This window comes from Perca fluviatilis, chromosome 3 (genome assembly GCF_010015445.1).
Source record: "Perca fluviatilis chromosome 3, GENO_Pfluv_1.0, whole genome shotgun sequence".
NCBI classification, from domain to species: domain Eukaryota; kingdom Metazoa; phylum Chordata; class Actinopteri; order Perciformes; family Percidae; genus Perca; species Perca fluviatilis.
The window spans coordinates 14,225,777-14,250,869 of NC_053114.1; the positions used below are offsets into that span (position 1 = coordinate 14,225,777).

The 25,093-nt window shown below is 41.6% G+C and overlaps 1 protein-coding gene across 1 annotated transcript; it reads right to left on the bottom strand.

Moving 5' to 3' along the window:
• On the bottom strand, nt 1–24,556 carry lingo1b (leucine rich repeat and Ig domain containing 1b). Its single transcript, XM_039794112.1, has 2 exons — nt 24,161–24,556; nt 1–2,181 (listed from the first exon to the last, which is right to left on the bottom strand). Exons 1-2 carry the CDS (start codon nt 24,170–24,172, stop codon nt 322–324), a joined length of 1,872 nt encoding a protein of 623 aa, XP_039650046.1. The 5' UTR covers nt 24,173–24,556; the 3' UTR covers nt 1–321.
• Between the last annotated feature and the right edge of the window lie 537 nt (nt 24,557–25,093).

Here is a 25,093-nt window from a genome sequence, read left to right on the forward strand (position 1 = left end):
GGTCGTGGTGCAAAGGACCCTAGGGTAAATTACTCCGAACCATCACTTTAATTTGGTTAAACACAGTCATAAGGTGGTTGAGTGCATGTTAACATACTAATTATTGCCAATATAAATTTACAGAAATTTGAATATTTTAAATTCAACATTTGCTTTTAAAGATACAGTCCCTCAAGTAAAAAAAAAAAATTGAGGGTATAATGTCAAGATGCATTTGCTGCTGTGCAATTTCTATCGCTTTTAAAGTGAGTACATATTTGAAGCGAAGATAGTATGCATCCTGACTGCAGTTTATAAGCTTACATGGCTTCCATTCGAAGTTCACATGATTTTCATGTTGAATTGTATGGGTGCCTCGGTTGGACTGGCCTCCTCTGGTTCCTCTTTACGTGGCACATATTCAACCTCTATACTTGACTTAGTATTGTCTTTCCCCCGACTCCAGAGAAATAATATTACAAGACAGAAGAGGACAACTCCGAGGAAAGAGATAAATCCCATAGTGGTTGCAATGATAAGTGTCTTTACATCAAACGGAAATGTAACAGTGGCCCGGGTCACATTAGCACCTTCATCGCTGGGCTGGTTGGAAATGAAGGCAAATGTCTTGTTTGGCTGGTGGGGCCAATTGGGGGAATAGCTATGCACAAAAAGGTGAGCAGCTTTGGTGTCATTGCCAGCTGCATTGCTTGCAATGCACAAGTAGGTGCCGTTGTCTTGGATTTGGGCGTAACGCACCTCCAACGTGCCCTCATTAGACACAGAAAGCCTTGACCCCACAGTTTTGGTAGTGATGTATTCCTTCTTAGGGGATAGCCACATTATCACAGGGACCGGATCACCCTCAGCTTGGCAAGCAAAATGAACTGTAGTTCCTTCATCGACATGGCTTTCTTGAACCTTATAATCCATGATTTTTGATTTCTGGCAGATGAAATAGTCAGAAGGAAGAATGTCTGGGAAGTCCTTGAACTCTTTTCCTTGAACAACCTCAGGAGAAGCACACATGGGCTGTTGTCTGTTAAAGTTGAGCCTCCACCGCCGGCGGAAGACCCAGAGCAAGCGACAGTCGCAGGCCAACGGGTTGTCATACAAAGCCAGAGTCTCCAGGTTTCCCACTGAGTGGAAAACGGACTCCTCTAGGGTGTTCAAGCTGTTGCTGGATACATTGAGTACACGGAGGTGGTTGAGTCCTCGGAAAGAGTAGGGCTCAATGGCAGCTAATCTCCCACCAGCCAAATAAAAAGCCTGGAGCTTCTGCAGATTGAACAGTTTGTTCCCTTCCACAGTATGAATGGGATTGAAAGACAGATTAAAAAACCGGAGATATCTTAGGTGACTGATGGCTTGGTAGGGGATGACCGTAAGATTACAGTTTGTGATGGACAATGATGTGAGGTTGAGTCCAAACAAGCATTTTGGGGTCATGGTATCCAGGGCAGGCATTTGAGAAATTTCCAGCACTCTGAGCCGATACAGCCTCTTAAAGGAGTAATCCTTAATGACAGTGACGTTCAGATAGCTTAATCGAAGTGACAAAAGGTTATGCAAATGACTAAGGGCGTCAGTGGGCACTGAGGCAAGATTGCATCCCTCGATGTTGAGGCTTTCAAGGTTGCTGAGGCCATGAAATGATCGGGGTGAGATGAATACTAGGTCATTGTCACCAACCTCCAGAGCCCTCAGGTTATACAGCTCCTGGAACATATAGTCAAGCAGAATGACAATTTTGTTCTCACTAATATCCAGCTGGGTGAGGTTGGTCAAGCCTGTGAACACCCCCAGCTGAATGAGCTTCAGCTGGTTGTTGCGCAAGCCTAGAGTTCGAAGGTTCATAAGGTTGCTAAAAGCTCCAGGCTCAATGGATGAAATTGTGTTTTCGTTAAGTTGCAGCTCCTCCAGCTGGGGGTAATTGATGAACTCCTCGTTCCCCAGAGTTTTGAGACGGTTCTTGCTGAGGTCAAGCAGCCTTGTTTCTGTGGGTATGCCCTCAGGAAGAGCTGCTAGTCTTCGTCGATGGCACACGACCGAACGCTCCTGACCGCTGCAGTCACATCGGGAGGGGCAACCGGTGGTGGAGCCAGAAAGGACGGTGCCCAGCATGAGGATCAGGATGGGCTGCCAGCATGCCACCAAGTAGCTGTGCCCTCCTGCCTCCCCAGACACCATTCTACTGCTTACCTGTGGAGAAATAGAAACAGTGTAGTTAGTAGAGGAGTTGCGGTACACAAATGGCTACAACAATTTTGAACGATGCCAAATCATACAAAAGAAAAGTTATGAAAATTGTCTGTCATTAGTTTCTTAGAAAAGAAATGCAACACATATTGATTCAATTCAGCCCTTAATCAGGTTTGTAGTTTTAATGAGTGTGAATAACTATCGTGTGTCATTAATTTTAACTGAACACAAAATAAAACCGCTTTCAGAAAGCAAAATCTGTGTCTATTGACTGATGCGTTTTTCATTTGTAGACATATGTGGCTAGATATGGCTGCCCAAATGTACTTTATGTAAATAACTAGAATACATTGCATTTATTTTAGTGTTTAATAATTGTTTTCCTGAAATGCTTTTTACTTTTCATAAAAAAGATCTAAAATATTAAAATGCCTTACTGTGATGAAACGGTTTCCTAACATACCATTACAGTTTGATCAATTATTGTTTTGCAATTCACAATTTTCCGGATAATAAATCCATTATCTGATACTAATGAGTCATCCCACGTTTCAGGCCCTTCTTATTTTTATTTTCTGACATAACCTACACAGTGTTTCATCTAGGATTTTTTTTTTTTAGAGTGGGGGCAGATCTGTTGGAACCCCCCGTCCCGCGCCCTGCCGCCAAATGTTTTACGTATTAAACGGAACTGACACTTTGCTGCAACACAAACAAATATATTTATTCACCTCTATTCACACACACAATGAGGCATATTTTCATTTTTTTTTGATTGAACTGTATTTTTGAGGAACTGTAGGTCTACAAAATTAATTTTACAAGAAATTCTTCATAGGGAAACCAAAACCCAAAGTAGGCTATAGTATGAAACCATTCATAATGAAATTAATTGCATATTTGCCTCAGTGGCAAAGTTGGTAGCCTTGCTGTGTGCATTTGATTTTTCTTGGCTTTTGGAAAAATAACTCCAAGGCTCGGTTATAGGGGAATTCAGAAAGAGGTGGCCCATTAATGCTGAGTAGCATACATGCTGCTAGATGGTACCCCTGTGTCCTGGACGTTCATTTTGACAGTTTTGAAATGTATGTGTAATAACTTTGCTAAATAAAAAAATACAATCCTGCTGGTACCTGACTTTTCCTAAAAGAGTCTGTATGTTCATTTAAAATTGTTTTTAGGCTATATACATTACACAAAATCCAAGAAAATACAATCACTTTTACCTATTTTGGCCATTTTCGCGGTTTTGTTTTTAATCTTTTGCGTGGTTGAAGATGCATCTTGGTTGCTTAGTAATAATCATAGTCTCTGTCAGAGAAACGTAACTAGCGGTCTCGAGTAACAAGTGTGGGCATTAAGGGCATTAAGGTGGTAAGTAGGCAGAAGAGAGATAGAGAAAGAGGAAGCAGACGTGTTGTAGATGCAACCGGAGCAGAGTTAGTGGTTATTCATTTTATAACGTGGGCCCTGGAGGTAACGAATCTCCGCTGGTTTTCTGATCACGGTCGGAAACGAAGCGATCAGGAGAGGTTAACCCATTGAACATTTTAACAGCTTGTTAACGTGCGCTTGTTGCCCCATGCGCTGATGTACTCATCTGTTGACATTTCCGAATGCCTTCCTACAGTTGCTTAATAAAAAAGGGCTTTCCACACAAACAAACATAGCCTACATGTGTCATTAGTATGAAGTATGGCTCGGGTCAGACTCGGACACAAATTTCTTAATGCCTGTCGGGCTCGGGGCTCGGGCTGGGTTCGGTCACGGATCTGTCGGACGCGGGCCGGCTCGGACAGAAAATTCGGCCCGATCCGGACTCTAGTGGGCATCACTGATGGGCCGAAGGCAAAGCCAGAGTCGGTAACGCAGGCTATGGCATGGATGGACTTTGTTCTGAATAAGAAGAAAAGCACCGGGTGCTCGCTCTGTGAAAGGCGCCGTAGGCCTACACGTAGCCTAGATGGCCGGTAGCTGTCTACGTGTTCATATAACTTTATACATGCTACAACTGGCTGGAATCATTACACACATCCTCTCCAAGGAGTGCACCAGCTGTAAAATGTCCCGGAGGAAGTTCATGCAGCAACTGGCAGAGGAGCTGAGAACGGAGTTTATGGAGGAAAAAAGGGCAGCGGCGCATGGTCCGAGCTGCGCTGCGCACCGCAGCAGACACCAAAACGGAGGCAGTGCCAGTTAGGTTCCCAGACAGCAAAATATATTTGGGGCATATTTGGACCAGATCTTCATTAGCATTTGGCGCAGATCCGCTAAACGGACCTGGGCCGGGCTCATCCGTTCCAACGGCCCAATACCGGAACAGGTTGGAATTACGGATCAGAGACAGATCTGGACCAGAATTGGCCCAGTACAATTATTAATGCCATGAAGTGTGGTGCGGATCTGGCCCAGACTCATATTTTATATCTGGGGCTCATCTGGCCCTGATCTGTGATTCATATTTAGGCTATCAGACAATTAAGGCCAAAACAAATTCCCACACAATTTGTAATTTTCAAAATATTTTTTATTTTTATTTCAAAAAGGCAAAAGAGAAAACTACAGCATGAACAACCATCTGACGTGAATCCAGATGCACAAAAAGACAATACAAACCAATACAATCAAAGACAAGAAAAAAGACAAAAAAAGCATATGATTAAAGATCAATGTTAATTATTCACATTACAAAAAAAATACAAAACCAAGTAAAACCTAATGTGAACACTGCGCCTACTGTATATTTACTGCTCATTAGTTGGGTGAGACCGGGCACAGCGTCCACCTCCGCAGTCGCAAGGCAGCTAAACCATCTGATGGCTATTGATTTATCTCCATGGCTTTGTCAGACATGCGATTCTTCCTCACTGCTCCTGTAAGACGTAGCCTACAAAAAGCACACAAAGCAAAGAAACAAACAGTATGTTAGATTAAATATTCAGAGATTATTAATTACATAACATTATAGTAAAATGCTTGCACAAATAAATATTAATAGGCTAAATGTGACTTAAGTGGTGTGTAGTGAGTGAATGAGTGAGAGAGTGCTTAAGTAAAGACTGAGTGAAAGGCATCTATATAGGCTATGCTTACGAGCCATAATGGCCTTGGTTGCCATCTCACTGAATTTGTTTTTATTGTTAGGGTAACTAACAAAAGACTGGTTAGCTTAGTGGGTATAGCGCTAACAAACGATTTTGCAGCTAACACACAATGGACACAATATTCAGTAATTTTGGTGAATAATAAGCAAAGACCACCGATTCAGCCTTAAAGCCTATGTTCACATTAGTTGTGGATGTTTAAAAGAACCTATAGCCCACTACAAGCATAGCCTAGCTATAGGTCTACTAGCCTACCCAGCTTGTCTGACACGTCTCGGGTTGTCAGAATGTCAGTGTAAACTAAATTTGTAAACTTTTATGTTTAGCCTATACATATTTAACAGATTAACATGACATCAACAGCAGTTTACTTTTACAATTTTACTTCTATAATGTACTTACCAATAATCACAAAGACGGTGCAGCCTGCAGTCTTCCTCTCTGCATTTCAAATAGAGTTGCGGGTTTATGCAGGAAAAAAGCGTTCCGTTAGTTGTGGCGCGTCTGGTCTGCGCAGCTTCTGCGGCTCTGGCCCACGCCCGCCGGGCGGACTCAATTCAGTTGTGGCGCGTCCGGTCTGCGCAACTCCCGTGGATCCGGCCCACACCATGATGTATTAGAACTGGCCCACACCCGCCGAGCGGACTCAATTCAGTTGTGGCGTGTCCGGTCCGGCCCACACCCGCTGGGCGGACTCATTTCAGTTGTGGCGCATCCAGTCTGCGCAGCTCCCGTGGAGCCGACCCGCACTCGCCGGGCGGACTTGTGGCGCGTCTGGTCTGCGTCAGCTGGCACGGATCTGCGTCGCACCCGCCGGACGGACTGTCATACTCAGAAGCTACAGACAAGTCTGGCGCAAAGTTGGTGCAGATCTGCATACTGACAGTACAGATCCACTTTTGCGACACGACTGTCTCGTGGTGTCGCGACGTCATATAGCCATGGTTGATGCTCCACGCCCCTAACCAGCAGCTGATTGAATGAACGCGTGACGTGGGTGTGTCTACTCGAGAATTTCAACAGAGTGTCATGGCGGCTCGTTGAGAATACGATCTCGTATTTTACAAAAATAGTTCACCGAAATGTGTTTCTGAAAACATTTTAAGTGAGAAATAGGCTGTGCAGTTGCTGAATATGTCTTCATTTCAGATCAACAAAGGTCAGTTTGAAAGATTTTCGTCTACTTCTACTGGATAGTCGCGTCGCGTTCAACGTGATTCATTTGCATAAAGCTGGGCATCGGCCAGCTTTATGACACGCAGCATTTTTTCAAATGTAGCGCCGCCTTCCCGTAATGCTTTGCAGGAGCGTTTAAGTCGCTTGACGTCACCCATAGGAATAGAGCGGGACGCGACAGAAGCGTCGCACGGACAAGTGGATCTGCACCGTCAGTGTGACTGCTGCGCGAATCGGCGGATTCGAAAACGGATCTGGCACAGATGTAAATGCTGTCTGGGTTAGGTTATAAATGTTCAAATAACATAGCCTACTTGTAATTGTTATTTGGCTGGAATTATGTTGAATGAATTTCCCCCAATATGTTTCGGGACATGAATGTATGAAATAATCACGTCATGCCATGATATGATATCAAGGGCGTTGTATTGAATCAACAGCCACGTGCAATTTATCTAGCAGGTTAAGGTGAAACTAATAATGTGCAAGCACTATAGACTAAGGCTTTTTTTCTGATACCGTGGCGGGAGAAATCTAACCGTGGCGGACCGCCACTTGCCAATCAACATAGAGGAAACACTGCCTACAGTATAAGCTGAATACATGATAAAACCTTTGAAAAATCTATTTTCAGAACTTTTGCAAAGTCACTCGAAATCAAAATGTGGCTTTTATCTGCACGGCTTTTCAAAGACATAAGCCTTTACTTGCATAAGATTTAATTATGGTGCCTTTCCTCACAAGTAATGAAATCAGCCAATCAAAAGGGCTTGGTCACACAATATAACCACCCTGCTGTGCTTCTGACTTAGTATGCTGGAAACAATTACTGCCAATATCAGTGACACATTGTCTTCGCTTATACAAACTGTTTTTAATTAGCAGCCAAAAATGCCATGTTATATCTTTAAATGGCTCCCTGAAATACTTGCAAACGTAACACATCCCATGCCACTGCTGAGCTGTTGACCTTGCAGTGACATAAATATTGCTGCCAAGCGGTGATGAATTGACAGAGGGATTGTCGGAGGACTTAAAACCCCCTTTTTGATTTTGACTCAGGGGAACTTTAACAGCTAAAACCTTCAAGCTCTACTTCTCACATCAATCATGCAATTTAAGTCACATCTGTATCAGTGGGACACACTCTTAAACGAACACCATGCAAAGGAAGATAAATTACACTGATTTGTTTTTGCTTTTATCTAAACAAGTAATATATCTGTATTGCTTTACAATAGGGAAATTGAATTCCACAGTTCCATAAAATTATTCAACAGTGTAAAGAAATGTATCTTTAAATTCCAAAGAGGAAATTCCATTATGAGATGATAATACTTTGTCTAGTCTCTGTCTGAATATTCATCATGTTGTCATATGTGGGAGCTGAATAGGCACTATGTATTCTGTCTGTAACTCATTCCCCACAAAAGTGTTTTGGTAAGAGTGCTTCAATTTATCAGTGTAGTGCCTTTTTAAAACCTCTTTGGCTGTCTACCATGCTTTTGTCGTGTTCAAAAAATATTAGACGTGATAGTAAAGATTAGACTGATTCTGCTTTTATTGCACCAACACAAATTAAACATCACTCCTGGTGAATTACTGTACAGACATGGGACTGAAGCAGCTTGGATTGTGGTCTGAGTAGTTCTAGTGGTCATTGCAGCTTTTATTTTCACTTCCTCCAGCACTGCTAATTTCAGTTGGCTGCATATGTCAGACGCGTCGGGCGTCAGTCCAGTGTGTATAGAGCATTGTAAAAAGCAGACTGTCAGAATGAAAGCTTAAGTGTCTATCTTTGGCTCCTTTGTGACATCCCAGTCTGTTCTGTCCCTCGCTAATTACATGAATTTGCCGATGGATAGCATGTAGACTTGTCCGATGGGATGGTGAGATATTTTCCAAAGCAGACAAGCACACGTTTAACTTTGAGCCATTGTGACGGATGCTAAACCTTCTAGTGAAATGAAATATTACTAAGATACTCGATGCAGAAAACGGGTGACAGGTTTATCTGTTTGGCACAGAATGCGATTTTTATCTTGTCAAGTCAGGCATATGAACGCAGATGAGGCTCACTGATGTCCTTGCTAATCGAAAACAAGCTAATGCAAATGCGGTGGTGATTTTCTTACCGAGTAGCATGCATGATTTATGGTTCAGAGCATAGTAAGGGCATGGGTACGATCTGTGTAATCTGGCCTCACAGCTCAGATCTGCTCAATATTTCACCACTTTATTGGAACTTGAGCTAAAATTCTGAAAAAAAGATGTTGGCAAATAAGCTCTCAATTACTGGCTTTTATGAACACTGTCTTTAGTCTTTGCATGTACAGAGTGGGGGTTTAAAGTATTTCTTTCCATTCATCTTTCTGATGGAATTATATTGTGCAGCGGAGGAATATGAGTGGACAAGTCTTTTCTCTCCTGCCCTTTTATGACTGCTTGCATTTTCTCCGTGGACCTCTCACTCTGTCACAGTCTTCTCTCAAAAGCTTGTCGCGGCTCACCATTACTCTCTTGTTTGAACTCTCTGCATCTCCTCTCTTACGATGCCATGTGGTTTGATGCAGGGCCAACCGAAGAGAGGTGTGCACTGCTAATGGGTCACTGAATTTCTGCACGCAGACAAATGAGCTACACGCATCAGTGCATACATGTCCTTCGGTTGTTTTCAGTTAAATACGTTTGTTGTGCAGCATACTGTTGGAAGGACTATTGGCATATTTACATTAAACGGGGGAAATGGGAAGAGATTATTGCACCCTTTTTATGTACAGGAGGTAGACAAATAACCTAAGTAGGTCATGCAAAATTGTTGCAAATATAAAGCTTTGTCATTATTTGCAAACCAATTAGCATTCTTTTTCAGTTCTCTATAAACTGTAGCCTAAACTGTATTTGTCTACCATGTCCCTGTTAGATCGTTTCAGCTTGTGACAGCTGTCATGAATCATCAATGCAGCTCGAGTTCTGAGAGTGTTTCCCTTGATATATTAAATTATTTAACGGTCTTTGGAACTATGATTCAATTACATTGGAGTTGGGCTCCTTTTTCATCAAGGTCTCACGTTCTTTTGTTTCAACCCTAAACGAGCATTACGTCTAGCAAGACTATTTTTGTGCATTATGTCCATAAGAGGGCAAACCAATAAAAGATGCATAACAGCTTGTATATTTATTTCAACATAAACATGTCTTTTTAAAGGATCTACATAACTACACATTAGAAAATAAAGAAAAGAATGTCCTATACTGTAAAACTTCAACATGACCTCTTTTATGAAGGTAAATATGGTGCAAAACGTGAGAGCTTGTAGAATACGATGTGAGAACTTGCAGAACAAAAAATCGGAATGTGTATGTTAAAATTTGCACTTGTAAAACTTCGCTTTGTAAAAAGATTCGCTTTGTAAAAAGATTCGCCACTTTGTGATGCGAGAGAGCAACATATGTGAAGTTGCAGTGACAGATTCGAGAGGTTGTAATCACTGAGTTGTGGTTGTGATGGAAAATGAACCAGAGTGTAAAAAAAAAAAAAAAATGGTACACGAGTAAATGTTGCATTACAAGTTTGCAGCTGTCATTGTGTTCATGCAAATATCAATCTACACATTTGTGAATATTTTTTCTGCGACTTCACATTCAGAATACAGGTGTGTGAATATTTTCTACAAGTGCAAATTTCAATTTACAAGTTCAGATTTTTTTTACAAGCTCTTGTGTTTTTTTTCTTTTTGTGACTTCAAATTCAGATCATGTATGTGAATATTTTTTACAAGTGCAAATTTTAGTTTTACAAATGCAAATTTTTTCAATCCACGTGTGTGAATATTTTTTACAAGTGCAAATTTTAGTTTTATAAGTGCAAATTTTAACATACAAGTTCAGATCTTTTGTTCTGCAAGTTCTCACATCGTATTCTACAAGCTCTCACGTTTTGCACCATATTTACCTTCATACTCTCTCCCCCTCTTTCTCTAGAGCGTGCAGGAGGCAGCCCATGATGCTGATTAAACCGCTGCCTTTTTATACTATAGTATGTATTAGAAAACTCGATCTCTTCGAGATTCAAACATTAACAATCCATAATTTATCTTGTGCACCTCACACATGATGATGCTTTCCTGAATTTGCCCTCTGGGGTAGAGCTGTAACCGGGCCTTAAAGGTCCAATATGTAATATTTGTACTGTAATAAATCCAAAAATGACACCAATGCCTCATCAGATATTAAGGAATCATGTTAAACTGAAATACTATCTTTTCTGACAACAATGCTAATGTCAGTATTTTTTCTTTTTGAAATTTACATTCCGTGACGGAATTTCTGTTTATGTTTTGATCTGTGTGTTGTTATCAACGGCCCAGTTTGACAGCCAGGCCGGGTTGCCAGATATACCTGTAAAAACGTAAACCCAGCGCTGTAACGTTAGTACAGCCATGAAAGCAGCACACAAACGAACAGGATCAACGGAGAAAGATTCTACCCGACCTAAAAAAAAGAAAACAACATGTTTCTAACAGTTGCGTGACCAGAGACGTAACAACCCCCTGGTAAATATTGGAGATGTATTTGAAAGATGGAGACAGCTTAGAGCCCAAAAGGACGCAGAATTGGCTTATTTCCTCCTGAACAGGTAAGCATAGCTTCAGGCTAATTTATCACAGCCACTAGGGACGGGCATTTTATGTCATTTCAACAATTGTGTACTCACGTTGAATTATATAGCTAGAGTACCCGAGTTGGTTACTCGCAAAAACAATTGAGACACAGCCAGTAAAGTGATCCCGACTGGTCCTGGCTAACGCCGCCACGCTAACCCTGTTAACTGTTAACGTTACCGGGAGGACCAGGCAAGCAGCCCATGGCTGTTTACAACGTGTAGTTCAGCGGCTGGAGCCGACAACGGTGAGTTATTTTAAGCCACGAGAGGGGGGCTGTAAATCGGGAAGAGAGGACTGTGAGTTTGCAGTGTGTTTAGCGATTGTTGCCGTAATGCTAAGCCAATGAAGTGTGTTCCGTCGGCAAGGTAGCTAGTGGTATTTTTAGCGTTTCGTATTGTAATTCTAAGCCGAGGAAGTGTGCCTGACTGGCGTGTGGAGAGGACGGTGAGGTTGTTGTGTTTTTAGCGGTTCATACTGTAATTTTAAGCCGAAAAAGTGTGTCTGTCAGTTGGTTACAGAGCTCCGCGTGAGCACGGGCTTTTATGACTGTCAATATAGCCAGCATCTAACGTTAGCTACTCCGCTGTGCTGTGGAGTAATGTCTGGCTATGTGAGACTAGCATCTAAAGGTAGCTACTCTGCTGTGCTGTGGAGTAATGTCTGGCTATGTGAGACTAGCATCTAACGTTAGCTACTCTGCTGTGCTGTGAAGTAATGTCTGACTATGTGAGAAAAGCGTCTAGCAACATTGTTGTGAATGCTGCGGTCTCAGCCTGGCAACCCCCGTGAACTTCGAGTCTGGGCAGGAGGGGGCGGGGGAAACGACTCTCCAGTATTTTGAATTGGTAGTGCAGTAACTATTTTAACCGCTAGCTGCCAGTATTACATACAATATTACATATTGCACCTTTAAAAGTACGGCCCGAAAAGGCCCGAGCCCGACAGAGTTTGGCCCAAGCCCGACCCGTACATTTTGATTGACAGCTTTTTAAAAGCCCGCGAGTGGGCACACGCACCACTCGGGGGAAAAGGGAGAGAAAGACAAAAGAGACTGCGCCGCACGCGCACAGCTCCTTTGTCTTTCGTATATAATGAGTCACTAACGACCACTTGGAAGTTGCAACATAGAAATTAAGTCCTCCAGAGACCAGCCTCCGTTTCACCTCCTCAGGATCCATTTTCACGCTAATCGAAACGCATCAGCTGACCGCTCATATACCATGCAGCCCGAAGCGCAAGCCCGAGCCCGGCCCAAGCCAGTGTAAAATAATAGAACCCGTCGGGTTCAGGCAGAGATCTTCAGCTCTACTCAGGGGATCAATAAAGGCTTATCTTAACAATAAAGGCTAACCTTTAATTTATGTTTATGACCGATAATGAATGATTGCGCGCTCTAGACAACTTCTTGCTTCTGTTCATAATGGTCATGAACAATGTGCTCATTAGCACCTCTTTTATACATTGCTTGTTGTTGAATGGCAAACATTTCCCAAACAGCTTATTATTCTGTAACTGTTTTTAGAGGATGAAACAAAAAAGGAAGCTACAGCTACAAAGGAACAAGTAAATATGTATAGGGTTTAAGAGATACAATTTGCTTTCACTGGTACTTTTGTGTTCAACTGACTTAAAGCAAACATTTCAAAGTCAAAAAGCAAACGAAAACCTTGTTTGTTGCATCACAGTGGGTCTCTTTTAGGAGACTGTTCTGCAGTATGTGATATCTAAACAGCAAACATGGTCAGTGCTTTTGGTGCATACTTCAATTCAATTTAATCACTTCAAAAGTTTCCATCTTATATCGGGGAATTTCCGTTGTCAATCAAATGTAGGTGTTTACAATCGAGCCTCTAATTCATTGCATCACATTTGGCATGGAAATATTTAGATGGAAGCCAAATCTCTAGCATATGCAGATCTAGACATGCAACAGTTTAACAAACCAACAGAAATTATGTACCTAACATACAATAACCTGTATTAAATAATTATATTACAATACATGCTCGCTGGTTAAACATAGCACTTCAAAGCTCCATTGCCAGCTAATCTACATCATCCAGAGGAATGAGCAGTCTGATATGAGAAACAAATCCCCCAAGGAAGCCTAAGATAAAGGGAACGCCTGCACACCTAAAAAGAAACTGCATGGCCTGATGATCCACCATGCCAGGATCAAATGCTTAGAGAAGGACAAAATGGTTCAGTGCATGGGAACTACTCCTGTTGAGATGCAGAAACACACCTGCATGGGGTCAGCAAACTCCCGATCTTTCTTTTTGACAGCCGTATCCTCTAGGTAGCAGGGCTCTCAGCCACAAAGGCATACACTTTTGCCTCGGAAGTAACTGCACAGAACATACCCACACCCATACTTATTTTGGAAGGAGATGGTGTCGAGAGAGAGATTGGAGGAGTCCAGATAATCATAGTGATCACTATGGATGACGGGCGAATTCACCGAAGCTTCTTTTTGAAGGAATGGTTAATGCTAATATAAAAATGTTAGGCAATATTTTATTACCTCTGTCAGTTTCTATTTCTATAATGCACAGTAAATTATCATACTGTAGTTTTCTGACCGCCTACTTCAAAACAAACCTACGCAAAACACCTCATACCCCATAATCCAGCATATTAAGTGTTAAGACCGATTGTCACCAGTATTCATTGAAACCATCTTTCTGCAGTGTTTTTTGCAGAATGGTTTTTCAGGCTCTTTAAGAAGCCTTTTATGAAAGCAATTATGATCACAGAATCATAATATTGTACATAATATTATAATGGCACACAAAAAGGTAGGAAGAGGAGCCGGTGATTTTGACAGATTTTTAACTGGAAATCTACTTCACTAACCAGCTGCTTGGACATAAAAACTATCCAACTGTACAAGAATTAACTAGAGATGTACCGATGCCAGTATCGGTATCGGCTCTGATACTGCCTAAAACGCTGGTATCGGTATCGGGAAGTACTGGAGTTGCACCGATCCGATACCACGTAATAAAGCCCTGAAGAAAATCTATGTTAAAGTAGTTTATTAATGTTCTTTTTCCGTTATAACTGACTGTCAAACTGCATAATAAAAGAAAGTTCTGTGGCATTCATGTTGTGTTTGTTCATGTTGTACAAAGAGTTTAACCTGAGCCAGACAGACAACAAAGATAGAAATAATATCACATCCATAGTATACAGTTGTTAAAACATAATAAAATGTATGACACACTGGTATCGGATCAGTACTCTGTATCGTTTAGTTCGGTATAGTTAAGGTATCAGAATCTGTATCGGGAAGCAAAAAATGGTATCTGGCCATCTCTAGAATTAACCCGAATATTAGCGTTGGTCTTGGAGAATCTTAAGGTGATGTAAAGCAGAGGTCTACAAGTGGATCGAAAACAACCCTAAAGGGTGCTTATCCAACACATACCAGGCAGATACTGAAGCTTTCATCAGCATTCATGCTGGATAGTTTTCAGTTTGACAGGTGACATTGTAGATTAATGGACTCGAAGGTGCCAGGGGACGTGGAGTAGTTGATCATAGGAGCCTGTTCTCTATCTAAACATCACTGTGGTTAATGAAACTGAAAACAACAGTCTCTGTTAGGCTGTCCACTTGACTCTGTCTATCTCAAAGTACCTTACCTGCACTATGACCTGTTGTCATATAATGGCTGGAATAATGGATGGTAGTGGTGGACGCTGGCCAAGCAGGTTGTATGCTTTTATTGTAATGTAATACTTTAATCCCAAATCTAATAAAAACAAAAACCTTTAGTGCCACCATTTGAAAAGCCGTTTTTCAAATTGCATATAAATAAAGAAATATTTCCTCTACATGGTATTTCTCGCACTATAAGGCAACACTTGATGAGCTTGGTGAGATTTAAAAAGTGATGTTAAGATTGCAGACTGTGTATGCACCTCCACAGGACCAGTGCTATGTTTAAAGGCACCCCAAGGGAGCTCGGTCAGTAAGAATTGCATCCTTCTCACATGTTCATCCTCTACACTACTGATCTGGAAATAACCAGCTTCAAGATCAGAAGGCCCTTCTCATCACCTGTGTGATCACTGAACGAGACTAATTCTCTTTGACCCTGCATCTTTTTGTAGTGCAGCTAAAACAATTTGATGGATCCTTGTGTGAGACACTCACCTTATCATGACCTGATTAGTGGTAGGTCATCATTGGCTGCCACATTTTGTAAGACAACTCAAGTGCCCAGGTCAGCTGACTTCAGTAATTTCAATATTGTCCCATCAAGTCTTTTTCACAAAAGGCATTTTTTCATGTCACAGTAAGAAAATGCACAGGGGTACATGCTAATAATGGCTGAATTCCATTTAGCTGCTTCGGTTTAAGGGTCCTCGTATTGTGCATCCATCTTTATTAGTAACAACTGCTCTAAAATGTGTGTTGGCCTGAAGGTTAGAGAAGCAAGCTTGGGACTGGGTCGTCAGTTTCATCCTCCGACTGGCAGGATAAATATGGTGGAAAAGTAAAGCAGCAGCGCTTGGCCCTACCATTTTACCACTACTGACGTTCCCTTGAGCAAGGCCCTTAACCCCAACTGCTCTACTCAATGCAAAAGAGAGGCTTCCCCTCAGTGAAATGCCCTTTAAAGGTCCCATGGCATGAAAACTTTACTTCATGAGGTTTTTTAACATTAATATGCATTCCCCCAGCCTGCCTATGGTCCCCCAGTGGCTAGAAATGGCGACAGGTGTAAACCGAGCCCTGGGTATCCTGCTCTTACTTTGAGAAAATGAAAGCTCAAATGGGCCGATCTGGAATCTTCCCTTTATGACGTCATAAGGAGCAAGGTTACCTCCCCTTTCTCTGCTTTGCCCGCCCAGAGTATTTGGCCCGCCCATGAGAAAGAGAAACATCATGGCTTGCAAACGAACGAGGCATGGCAGTTGGTCAAGGCAACACCCCCACCCTCCACCTTGCCCCCCTCTCTCCTCCTCAATAGCATTTTAAAGCTACAGACACAGAAACGGCACATCCTAAGGAAAGCTCATTGTTGGACTGGCTCTAGTGGCTGTAATTCTTCACCAAGGCTGAATTTCAGGAAAGAGACTTCAGATACAGGATTAGGGGACCACTAAGGCCTCATAGGACCTTTAATTAATAAAATAAAAAAATAAATACCTACTACAACTTTTCCTACTACAAAACAATCAAAATGTCTCCTGTGAGAAGGGCCCCTTATGAATCCATGCAACACTAGATAAAAGAACTGATGTGGATCACCCCAAAAACAAGCATAAAGAGACACCCAGTACCACAGTGCATGTCACTAAAAGAAGGCCAAGAAAGGCAACGCAAGACTTACTACACTTACAACTTTTAGTTCTATATGTCAAAACATGTCACACAGTACATCATGCTTAAAAAACATTGCCTAATGTTTTTGATATATTGCCTTCATCATGGTGGTGCAATGTGCTTTTAGTGTGTGTGTGTGTGTGTGTGTGTGTTTTCTCAAAGTTTAGAAAAAGTCATTATGCCAAAAGAGCATGCATTGTAGTCCATAAACCAACACAGAGCACATTTACCCTCTGCCATACAAAGCCTCTTAATCCATACATTAAAAATGTCTAATCCTTTCTCTTTGAGAACAATCAATAAAGTATGTTAGCATCTCAGAAACGAAAAACTGGAGTGCTATCAAAACGTTGTTTTTAAAAGAAAAGGATTCTCTCAGCAAACAAAGTTGCTATTTGGAGTCGAAGGCTGGAGGCATGTAGAAAACACAAAGGGGAAATCCTAAGTAACCAGAGTTCTGAGCTGACACACATGCTGAAAAAGACTACCGCTGAAACGTGGGTGTCAGCCATGCTTGAATTAAAGCTTTTTACCACACTCAGAACTCTTGAGTGCCTCATAGTCATCTGTCTTAATTGTATGTTGAATGTATGTCAATGTAATTATAAGCATCTCTCTTTGTCCTTGACACAAATCATCATTTTTGGAACTGTTGACCTCTATGTTAACCTATGTTGTACTTTGAGTGAATGCTGGCAGGCAATTTGAATATGCTCATCCTGATTGGCTGGGGTTGGACCTTGAGTTTCATCAGAAAGCTCCAACTGTGTTCATAGATGTCTGCTAACAATGTGTAACCACTATTACAGGATATAACAAACAGAGTCCCGAATCTCAACACCAGAAATCTCGCGCAATCAAAAGTGACTTTAAAGTATACAAACATGGCGATGACGGAAGCCATGGCTGGGCTTCTGCAGGAGGACGGTGCTCATATAGAGGTTACCCGCTGATAATTCCGCTGTCCCTGTCCCCAACAAGACTAGACTGAATCCTCTACTGTCATATATATATCAGATTGTAAGTATTGTGTTAGTTTTTTATTTTTTTTTACCTCACACCATAAGAAAATCTGGCAAAATAATCTTTAGAATCATCAAAAATCTGGGCTTTCTGATGATTGTCAGAGGAGGGAAATCGGGCCCAAAATCAGCTTGATTCTTGTGTGGTGTGTGCGCTGCATACGGTGTAGGAACAAGGACTCACAACAAGTGTGTAGCAGGTATAAGGTGCAGTAACAAAGACTCGCAACAATACATTGAAAACATTTCAAATTCTAAATGAGCCTTTTAAGGCTTGTATTGTCGAAGGGTCCTTGTATTAACAAATGAAAACAGTAGAGCAATTTAGTCATTTTGAGCTAGAGACTCCGAAAGTAGATGTCAAAACAAAGCCATAGCCCTGAGACACTGAGACGTTTTTGCGATTAATGTGTTGGACTCTGCACTTAAGGACAGTTTGCTCAACCATGTGAGAAATGGTCCAGTAATCAACTTGGTTTTAGCCCTTGTTTGGTCTTACAACTCCTGAAAAAGTGTCTCTTTGTTTTTTTAGATGTTCGACCGCCTTTACCAGGGACTCAACTCTCCAAAAGATATTGGCTTCTACTCTACTATTTCACGCTGGGCAGGTAGCATACAATAAGATCAGTGTGGGAGCTTTTGAGAAGCGTTTGAGCTGGGTGCAGCTGCCCACGGTTTTATGAGTGTCAGTGAGAGCCGGAGGGACAACCAGACGGGCTGGTGAACCAAAACAATTAGCTGAAAGCAGCTCAGAGCGGCAGACTGGGCTATTCATTCTCCAGATCAGCAGCACTAATAACCCTTTTACACAGTCGTTTGATTTAGTGTTGATATGAAGAATATTGCTTAATGGCGTTTTAATTTGCAGTCCAAGAACGTTTTTATTTTACCTTATGTCACATTATTTATTATATAGAGATGTAATTAAAGACGCTGAGATAGTTTCATCCTTTTAAGGCTCATCAACAAGAAAAGTCAGATCCATGACAAGGGATGTTTAAATAGCTAAATGATCCTGTTCCTCATTAAAATATGGGAAAACCAGGGCCTGGAATTAACCTTGCAGTATATTTAACCTGTTATACGGTATTACCATGCAGATCTACTTCTTGGTTCATTGACAAAGTCTAACAGTGATACTAAGAGGCTCCTTTCTCCATTAACACCCACTCCTCTTGAAAGTCAAGTAGGATAAGCTGGAAATTACACAAACCGTTATCCCTTGCTCACCACCATGTTTTGGACTGGAATTGAATAGAAAGGGCTAAATGCAATGCTAAAGGCAATTTTACCTCCGACAAGCCTCTTACAGCGCTTCATAGAAAACACAATAGGAGATTTTGAGAGATTTTCACACCAAAATCACTCGGTCAATAATCACCGGCGACAGTACAAATATGAAGTTGAAGTGCCTTGGCATTTTTAACCCATACAAGCCAACCTATTCATTTGAGTAGGATGTTCGAATTACTTTCTACATGTTCTTTGTATCGGTTTCTTTGAAGGAACGCATCAGCCTTGGTGTTGATGTAGAAAGAAAGGACATGAAGATTCCAGTGGCTTAATTACTTACTGCCCCAGTTACCCTTACCGTTTTGAGAATACAGAAAGACAATAGCCATAATTCATCAGTACAGTATTTTTCAGGCTCTGCTATGCTAGAGCGTGGATCCAGCGAGGAGCATGAACATGAGGCAACCTCAGTCCTCCATACCAGCCCCTGACTCTCATATTTTTCATAAAGCTGTTATAATTAAAAGTAGCGCAGTGCCCGATTAAAAACATGCCTGTTCGTATCGGGCCGATTGCATGGCCAGTGTATTGCTGCTTGCAGCATACCCGAGAACTGCTCATCCAAATAACTTCACACACTGCTCGACATAGTTGCATGATATACCCAAGTCGTGGCTACTCACGGTGAGAACGGCTATAGATTTATTATGTTTAGATATAAAAAATATTGAATTGTTACTATTCTAACTCATTGAAATAACTTCCAGAAGGCCCCCAAAGCACTTAATAAACATGGAACTCAACCGTATGCTACTGACTTACTGTGTACTTCTACTTCAGAGGAAAGCATTGTTCTGCTACATTTACCTGACAGAGGAATGTTACTGGTTACGACGCAGATTCAGATTTTTACTCAGAATACAACAATTAAAATATGATGCGTTGGATATAAAATACATTAAACTATCCAGCATTATTAGAGTTGAAAGCTCCACTTTGAACAGTTGTGAAGTACATTTAAGTGCATCGGGCTGATGATGCCTCTTTCAATCTTCACTCATTTTCTGCCTTCTGTTTTAAGTGGTGAATTTACAGCTCACAGCAACTTCATGATATGGTCTCGGGCTTTTTGTTTGATATCCAGTGTCGGCAAACGTCGTTGGCATCACGAAAGCTATTGAGGTTTCTCTTAGTGAATGTAAGTTGGGCTTTTATTGTGAATGGTAAAGGTGGAAGAAGTGAAGCTAGCGGTGTGCCTTGCTGTTATCAAAAGTGTGTCCTGGTACACTGGTCTTGTTCCACGTTGGTTCAGATTACGGAGCCTCTGTGTTTTGTTTCATCACCCTCAGCTACAGCAGTTTCCACACATTATGGTAACATTGCACACAGCTGCAAATCCAGACCCAGGGGGAGTCTGGGCGAGACGGAGGCAGCTGCCCGGAGGAAGAAAGGCTTTGCCCGGTCAGGCACCGAGATAACGTTATCTTCTGCCTTCTGCTTAGAAGTGCTGAATTTACTGTACAGTTGACCGCAACTTGATACGATTTATAGCCTCTGGCTTATGTTTGGTATCTAATGTCGGCAATGAAATAAGTTTAGCGTAGTGTTAGCTATTTTATTGAGTTTCCTCGTTTATTTAAGTTGGGCTTTTATTGTGAAGGGTATCAGGAAGAAGTGAAGCTGTAGTTATACCCTGCCATTGACAATATGGGAGTTAATAAAAGTGTGTTGGCCGTCTTGGATCACGCTGGTTCAGATTACGGAGCCTCTGTGTTTTATTTTATTAATACCCTCGGCAGTTATCCTTAGTAGTTGGCACGTATGCGCTTAAAGGGCTAACTTGGCTTGTTTATTTTTACGTGATTGCATTTGTCACCCTAAACATCCCACCAAACCCCGTTCAAAAATCGGTCCGTTTAATAAATGATGATGAAAAAACTGGTTGCTTGATACTTTATATGTAAAAAAAGAAAGAATGGTCGGAATATTTGGTATATCCAGCAGCAAAAGTGAACTGCTGTTTATTCACACAAATGCATGTTGAAACAAAGTCCACAGTTGCTTCCCATGTTTACTTATGCTGTGCTGTGTGTGTGTGTGTGTGTGTGTGTGTGTGTGTGTGACGTCTTTTTGTTATTGTTCTTTTGCGCATGCAGATCTGGTCATGCGGGTCACATGAGCCAGACAGCCGGACGGACAGATTGACGGACTGAGACTCCTTCCTTTTTATAGATGAAATTAGAAAGGCTGCTGCAAAGCAGCAGGTCTGTGACCTTCTGAATACATCAGTCTGTCACCTCGACACCCAGCAGACACTGTATAATCACGTGGTCTGGCAGTCTTCTCCACAATCATTCTCACTATTTCCTTTTCAAGGTGGCTGTTAGCCATAATGTGGCAGCATCTGGATTCCAGATGGATCTTGTTTCAGAGAATGCCTTAATCGTAACACCCTAGATGTCTTCTGGCCACTTCATACATTGGTCCTTTCTGGGGCATCACAAATGAACTGTTATGTGCAGAGTGCCCTAATTTCAGCTGTAAATAAAATGGGCTATAATTGGAAGAACACAAAAGGAAACATGAGAAAAATAAACCAGAAGAGACCAAAGGCTTCAGATGCAGGTAACTAAATTAATTCTCTATCATTTGTTACTTACATAAGGCTTAATGAACTCAACCGAAAAGGAACATGGGAACAAAACAGTCTGCTTCCATTTAAATATAGTTATTTATGTCTCCCTTGAATTAACCACAAATGTTGCCGATAGTCACATCCAACATGTGATTCGTCAGCTTGTCTATTATTCCATTTGAACTGGGAAGAAAACTTAAATCCTGCTGTAAGCACATTATCGTGGCTTTGATGATACCCATTTGATCCTACTGTGAGAAAATTGGCTATTGTTCAGTGTTATGTATTCCGCTATGTCACAGAATATTAAGCATATGACAGCGTGGAACAAAGCACTGTGAAAAAAAGAACAGCAGCACTGCTTTGATTGTGCCTGGCTGTTTTTTTTTTGGACTGACGTACAGAACAGGCTCCATTTGTTTTTATAGTATGTGTGTGAATTTTCTTAATTATTTTACTAGAATTATAATTGTATTACTAGTACTGGTGAAAAGACTATACACAATGTGTCAGTTGCTAGAATCGTAATATATTAGCTCACTAAGAGAACCTTTTTGAGCTCATTTTCCCTGAGATGGTGTGTGTGTGTGTGTGTGTGTGTGTGTGTGTGTGTGTGTGTGTGTGTGTGTGTGTGTGTGTGTATGTGTGTGTGTGTGTGTGATGTGCCTATTTTTCAAGTATATACTGTAGGTAAGAACCTCTCTCTGGATCCTACAGATTCCACAAGCTTACTTTGCTTTAATGTTTATAGATAATGTAAATATATTAGCATGGACTGTTGCATGCACACACCCAACTTTATATTATTGTTATTCTGGGGGCCACTGAGCTGTCGTGTGCCACATACAGGTACCTAATCAATAGGCATTTGAACTAAGAACATCTCAAAGTATGTTTGCCATTTAACCCATTAGGCTACTCGTATTTGCAGCTGCCCTGTATGTATTTGGGCAGCTGCAAATATGAGTAGCCTAATAGCCTAGCCTGACCCTTCGGTTCCCCTCTGTGTTTTAGCTCACTGTTTTGGTTACACAGCCTGCAACTTCACCATTTTGGTTTGGTTTCATCGGCGTTGATTCCAGCCACAGCAGGCAGCTGTTTTCAGTGTAAAAAAAAATAGGCGAAGTTGGTGTCTAGCTGGTGAACATAAAGTAGCATTTAGTAGCTAAAGAGACGGATATTCAGGAGTTGGTGAAGAGCAAAAATGGAGCTAAAAAGAGTGAATATTGGATTTATATTTATCGGGGCGAAAAATGATTCCAATTTAATGCTTGTTGTAGATGTTATAGTATATGCTGAATGTGTGAATAGGTTACTTTTTGGCATCAAACCTGCCACATCTTTATACAGTGATAATATGTCAGTGTTTGTTTGTTTGTTAACTGCATACATCATTTGAGTTAAATATTGTGGTAATGCAAAATTGTATACTATTTTTATATATATATATATATATTGTAATGTGAATTGTATACTTTCCAGTCCTGACATACAGCCGTAATATGCGCATAAATGGCGCATAAGTTGTATAATTAACAACTTGTGCTGATATTGCGTTTACATTTACACACACTGGGAAACGTATAGACATGCAAACGGAGCAAACTGAACACATATACTGACAATGGGTAGATTGTAGAAAAACAGTTTGCCCACTAGCAATGAAATAGTTTTATTCACTCCTTTTGTTCACCAGATGTAAATAGAAATAAACATGCCTCGCTTATTGCAGTCCGTTGAAATTGCGTTGAGTGCTTTGAAGCGACAGACGTATGCGCACAGTGACCCGCATTAATAACTGCAAAGAAAAACATTCCAATCAGCTGTCATAACCTGATTACAGGACCCCAATTAAGTGTTTTGTCTAGCTCATAAAGCCTCGACGTGAGGAGCAGACCCTTCACTCAGAGACTGTCAGGGGTCTGTGACTTGCAGAGGCTGTTACTGCACTGTGAAAAACGGAGAGGAAGAGTCCCCTCATCGCGGTCTGCCTGCTTAAGCATTGATTATAAAAGCCATGATTTAAAGAAATGCAAATATAACGAGCAATAGAAAAATCAAAGTATGAGAGATTGATTATTTGGCCTGCATAAATACTCATTGGGCATCTTCTCCCCATCTCCACCACCACTGCCACCTATCCAAACTTAACCTGTGGCAAATCAAACACCTGCATAGGATCACCCATACCCACTGGAATTGGCCAACAGCAAAAAAGCTGCTGAGAATGAATGAGTAAGTGTGACTCTAGATGAGTTTACTGGCATTTGAAGGAACACAGATGTTAATCAGGGCAGATTAAGAAGCAACAACGACCACCCTGGCAAATCACTCGGGGAGAAACACAAAACAGACACTCTGCTGCTCAGCCTCACACCTTTTTAGCGATGTTATAAAAAAGGCAGGACATAGGTGTGTTTGCATGCATCCATGCACACTCATAACATTCACAGTATATACCTGTATTTATATAGACACCATGAACAAATATCTAAGCTACATTCTCTACAGTCAGATGTTGCACACCATATGTGTTTGTGTGTGTGTTCCAAACACAGCACAAACCCAGATTGCATAGCACACAGCAAAATGAAACCCATCTGGATGACAAAGCACAAATAAGATCTGAAGCCCTCCTCAGTGAATAATACTCCCTCTTTCCATCCCTTTCATTTGCCCACGATACACAATTTTATTCCTGACATTAATTTGCTCCCTGGCGATCCCCTGGCCCCACCACTGCACCACAATAAATTTGATCCAATGCCTCAGTGCTCAAACCTACCATAGAGACAGAGTACTTACCAGGACTGTCATGCAGAGAATTCTAATTCAGGCAGCTCCATGTTGCCAAGGAAATTCAAAATGCCTCCGAAAGCATGGAGACAGGGATGCAGGATACAAGACAGCCTGGATTCAAATGGGAAAGAGGGATCTACACAGCGATGAGAACCCCTTGTCGGAGGGGCATTTGAGAAATGCCTTCGTTCTCTCCAGATGCGCTAAATCCGGCAGCACTGATAGGCTGACATGTAAACACACAGGCGGCTCGGCTGGCTCACACACGCTCACATACATGCTGCACCTAGCAGAGACGGAGAGGGGAAGAGGGAGGGGCAGCTGATGAGAGAGGTGGAAGGAGGAGCTGCAGTGTACTGGGAGAATGAGAGGCACAGGCTGCGAGGGGAGTTGAGAAGAAATGGAGAGAAATGTTCTCTTGATTGCACTGGCAGCATCCCCCTCTGATTTTTGTTTACTGTAGTTTTCCTATTTATGGAAGGATTGGAATGATCTGGTTGACTGGAAAACAAGCTGCTGCGCGTGAGAGAGGGAGAACACTCTGTGTGTGTGTGTGTGTGTGTGTGTGTGTGGTGACAGAAGAAAAGAGGTTAGAGAGGGAGAAATATGAACGTGCAAATAAAGCAGGGGGATGAAGATGAGGGGGAAAAAAAGTGAAGGGGAGTTATGAAGGGGAGGAGGGAGTAATGAAACTACAGGGATATAGAGCAAATGAAATTCAATTTCTGCAGTATGCAAACCTTTGCTGGTAATGACAAGCAACTTAAGACTGTGGTGGATAGGGATGGATAAGTACTTTCTGTTTATAAAGATTTCTTGCCAGAGTTGAGGATTACCGCCACCCATAGTGCAAAGTGAGGTAATCATCACACAAATTCACCTTTGCTGTGAGGAGTAGGGACTGGGGATGAGAAGCAGAGGCTTAACGCTGCTAATGGG